This window comes from Grammomys surdaster, unplaced genomic scaffold (genome assembly GCF_004785775.1).
Source record: "Grammomys surdaster isolate TR1022 unplaced genomic scaffold, NIH_TR_1.0 124793, whole genome shotgun sequence".
NCBI lineage: Eukaryota > Metazoa > Chordata > Mammalia > Rodentia > Muridae > Grammomys > Grammomys surdaster.
The window spans coordinates 1,867-6,687 of NW_021619740.1; the positions used below are offsets into that span (position 1 = coordinate 1,867).

Consider the following 4,821-nt stretch of genomic DNA (forward strand, 5'->3'; position numbering starts at 1 on the left):
CCTTATGAAATGAAATGATACTTCATTTCATAAATAAAATGTGCTTCATTTACACAATGGAGTGCTACTCAGCTATTAAAAACAAGGACATAATGAATTTTGTAGGTAAACAGATAGAACTAGAAAATATCAACCTGAGTGAGGTAACCCAAACTCAAAGGTGAATGCATGGTATGTACTCACTTATAAGTAGATTATTGCCATAAAGAACAGGATAGCCATGTTATGTTCTACACACCCTATGAAGCTAAAGAAGAAGGCAAGTCCAAGTGAAGATGCTTGAATCTCATTTATATGGAGACATAAAATAGTCATAGGAGGTAGATAGAGGGAGGAAATTGGATGGGAGAAGGTTATAAAGAGGGGAATGGGGGAGGGGGTTCAGTATCAGGTATGGGGAGAGACAGGAGAGATGGCCAGATGGCCAGAAGAATAGATGGAAATCTGCAGGGGTAGGGATAGAGTGGTGGGGGCATCTCTGGGACATGCCAGAAACCTGTGATGGGGAGGATCCCAGGAGTCAATGAGGATGACTTTAACTGAGATCATAGTAGTGGAGATATGGGACTTGTTTGTAGTCCTGTCCAGTAGGGCAGTAAACAGGGTCTGGAGAGATCACCTGAAAGAGAGGATGGGGGAAACAGTCGAACGCAAAGAACCACGATTTGTCTATAGTCTGATCAAACTGAAATTTTTACTTTTTCACACAGGGGTTATATACACATAAAGGCAAGATGTGGGGAAGGGGATGACACAGGAGCGTAGGTGTTCAGGGAGAGTACAGATTCTTCCAGAACAAGGTATCCGCTAAGTGAAGGCTCAGGGAACAGGTCACTATGACTCTATCTATGATTCACTCGTTTCTTATCTAAGCTGGTACTATCCACCAAGGCTACCTATCTACAAGGTCTATGAATATTATCCAGGCTGGTAAATTTCGACCAAGGATACTTGCTTACAAGATCCTATAGCCATCTTTTCAGTGTTTTTCCACAGAGACCAAGACTTTGTGCTAGCAGGCTTACTTAGGCCTATGGCTGAATATAGGCCTTCAGTGTATAAACAAGACTGCTCCTGACAGTTTGCTCTATATTCAGACCGACCTCCAGTGGAGAAATAAAAATACTAACCCACCTGTGAAACTTTAAACCCAAAATTTGTCATTTGTATAAGAAATACATGAAAAAAGATGGACCAGAGACTGAGAGAATGGCCAACCTATAACCAGCCCAAGTTGAGGCCTATCCCAAGTACAAGCACCAATCCCTAACAATATTAATAATACACTTTTATGCTTGCAATCAAGAATTTAGGCCCTTGGGAGACAACACCCAGTAGCTAACTGAAACAAATGCAGAGACTCACAGCCTAACATTGAGCAGAACTCAGGGACTCTTATGGAAGAGTTTGGAGAACAAGTGAGGGACCCAAATTGGATAGGAGCTCCAACAGGAAGACCAACAGAGTCAACAAGCTAGACTCTTGGGGGCTCTCTGAGACTGAACTACAAAAGGGCATACACAGGCTAGACATAGGCCTGATACACATATGAAGTAGATGTACAGCTTGGCCTTCTTGCAGGACCCCAAAAACTGGAGCAGTGGATGTTCCTAAAGCTGATGCCTGTTTGCAGAACCCATTTCTCTAACTGGACTGCCTTACTTGGCCTCAGTGCAACAGTATGTGCCTAGCCCTGCAGAGACTTGAGGACTTGATGACTTGATAATGTGACCACCAGTGGCTAAGATGCTATGAGCTATTTAATAGATATATAAAATTAGGTTTTAGATTTACCTCACTGGAAGAAATATATGCCTTTTACTTAGTTGTAGCCAAGAACCAAGGTTTCAGAGGTCACAAAGCCCAGGAGCCAACTTATTATTACTTTGCTAAATAAAATCAGTGTCAAACTATGCTCAAAAATTAATTCTCTCTATACATAGAGTAACACATATATCATACTTCATTAAAGACTTTTAAGTAGTAGATGGAGGCTAAAGCAAAGACTCACCAAAGGTCAAGTACAGTGAATAAATGTCAGTAGTGTGCTCTGCCATGGAAAGAGCATCTATAGCACATCTTGTTTCAAAGCCTCAGGGCCCATTACAGAAGAAGGGTAGAAAGATTGCAGGAGCCAGAGGTTGCTTACTGTTCATTCATGCTGCATCTTTTGAGAACTATCTGTTTATTTCATTACCCAATTTTGCATTGGACTGTTAGGTTCCTTGTTGGTTAGTTATACTTTTAATTCTGTGTATATTTAGGTAATAATTCCTTGTTGAATGTATAGGTCCCATGTGTTCTGAGTGCTCAGCTACTCAATATTTTCAATCTTTCAACATCTTCATCTTACAAAGTCTCAAGAGCATCTCCCATTACTACATAACATAGAATCACTTATTGTACATTAAGCCTGGGCTAGTAACCTGTCCTCAATAATCCACCTTGAAAGTAAAATCCAGAAGAAAATTTCATTCAATGTTGTGACACTGAAAAATGGGGGGGGGGGGGCAGGATACATTCAGAGATCTATCAGACTTCTGTAGTCTTGAAATGAGAGTGAATCTTAAACCCAGGGCCAAAGATATCCACACTGAAGCAGACCTGTTAAAGGTGTGCTCGTGCCTACCATTGGAGCAAGTGGGTACACTTGTATCTATCATTCTACAAGACCCTGAGTGGCATCTCCTGCAGAGAAGCTGCTGTTTCTCCTTCTACCAGCATAAACTCTTATGGAAAGTCTCATTTCCTAAGGATTCATTGTTTCAATAGATGAAAGTTAGAGAAAACAAGAGTCTCTTAAGAATGGCTTCACTTTGCCATGCTGACTACATCATGCTATACCCAGACAAAGAACATACCAGGCAGCTTTGTCACCTCAACCAGTGAGGTTTTTGTTCAGGGCTGTACGAGGGAATGATATTCTAGACCATGCATACAGTAATATACACCCACATCCTCAGCCTCCACCCTACTGATTTTCAGTGTGAAATCTATTCCTGACCCACTGCCACTGAACCTGTCTGGGACTCCTGAGACAGGTTTGGATTTCAGATATATGAGGAGCTGAGGAGACTGGCCTGGCCTCTATAGGAATCAATACAACAAAGTGTTGCCATTACTGTGCAGGAGACTCTTAGCAGATCTGCAGGAGATGGAAACTGACTCTCCAGGAGTGACAGGAATGGAGAGTGCAGACTGGGTCATCACAATATCCCCAATGGCTCCTAAAATAAAAGAAATGAAAGGGTATGCACAAACATGATGATGCTATGTTACTTTATCAACGTGTTAGTTACTGAGGTCATGACTTTCATTCTTATTCTAGAAGTGTTCAACGTAAAATATTTAAGTAAAGAGAGCAGGAAGACTCTAGAAATCACCTAATCCTTCTGCTTTGGAACTGCCACAAAAGTACAGGTTTCCATCCCTTCCTCCTCTTAACTTCATAAGCCCATTTATGGAGAACAGACTGGAAGTCTCACACATGGACAGAGCATACATCTGCATCATCAGGTCCCCAGAAATCCCCCATCACTCCACATTCTCCATGATCTTTGGTTTTTTTTTTTCCTCACCAGGGATCCAGAGGAAAAATAGCCTCAGGAGCTGAGCCAGGCACCTCATTCTGAGAACTTGATACAGAAAGTCTCCAGTAGTCAAGACAAAAAGGGAAGTTAGGTTTTGCCTTGGTTCAGTAGGAGAGATCTTCCCTAGGGAGCAATATGCAAATCCCTTGCTTGGTACAGCTGTGTGAAAAAAAGCCAGCAGGAGGAAAACCTACTCTTAGCAATGAAGAGTTACAAAAGGACATCTCTGTGAAAAATAGATATAGTCTCTGCTGCCTACAGCAGGGATCAATTGGACTCCACTGTAAAAGGCTGGGTCAGCCTAAATGGAGACACACAATCTACAAGAAGCGGGCATGCTAAGATTGCCCCACAGAATAAAGGCTATCATTTTCAACCCTTTGTATTTGCTAATATTTTTCAGCATAGCATCTTCCTGTCTAATTCAACCTGATTTTTTTGTTTTAGTTTTGTCAGAGGTAGGAATCCAATGAAGGAAACTAAAGAGAAAAGTAGTCCTCATATCTACATGAAGAATGACTCTGTGATGGCCATGTACCACAAGAATGTTGATACCCTGAAGACTGGAAGAGAGCAATCGTGATATAAAAACACATATGTAATTCCCAATGGTCAGTTATTACTTAGTTAAACGTTCTTAGTCAAAATTCTCCCACTTAGGTACAGTACACAAACAGGTAGACACAGCAAGCCATGAACTAATTCAGAGTGGGAAGATTTAAATAGTCTTTGTTCCATATTAGAACTCAAGAAATTGGTACAAAGTTTCTGCAACTCAAGCCTTGAGACTTCAGCTGAAGACTATGTCTTCAAATCTATAGAACAGATCCTTTTAGAAATATGTATACTTCATATTAGAATATGTAGCAACTGCCAAAGGGGGTAAAGGGAAAGAAAGTCACAAACATGCATACACACACATACACACACACACACACACACAGAGAGAGAGAGAGAGAGAGAGAGAGAGAGAGAGAGAGAGAGAGAGAAGTAAAGAGGGAAAGTAAATGTGTTTGTGTACATAAAAGAAGCAAAAAAGTTCAAACAAGCAAGCTCCAATGATTTTACATATGCATTTGTCCAATTTTTATGTCTGTTCCTTAATATCTGCTACTAAAATTCACCTTCTTGAGTGTTTCTATTTATGTACACATAAACTTTAACTTGTCCTAAATGCATCTAAGGAAACTTGGTAACAACAGTTCACATGTGAGAGGCAAAGTAAAACAAC

At 40.7% G+C, this 4,821-nt stretch overlaps 1 gene segment (V, D, J or C); it reads right to left on the reverse strand.

Annotated features, from left to right (window-relative positions):
- Positions 1 to 270: 270 nt before the first annotated feature.
- Positions 271 to 3,640, reverse strand: LOC114636667. The segment is given in 3 exon segments: positions 271 to 619; positions 3,123 to 3,227; positions 3,579 to 3,640. Coding segments are annotated over 3 exon segments (228 nt in total).
- Positions 3,641 to 4,821: the final 1,181 nt, after the last annotated feature.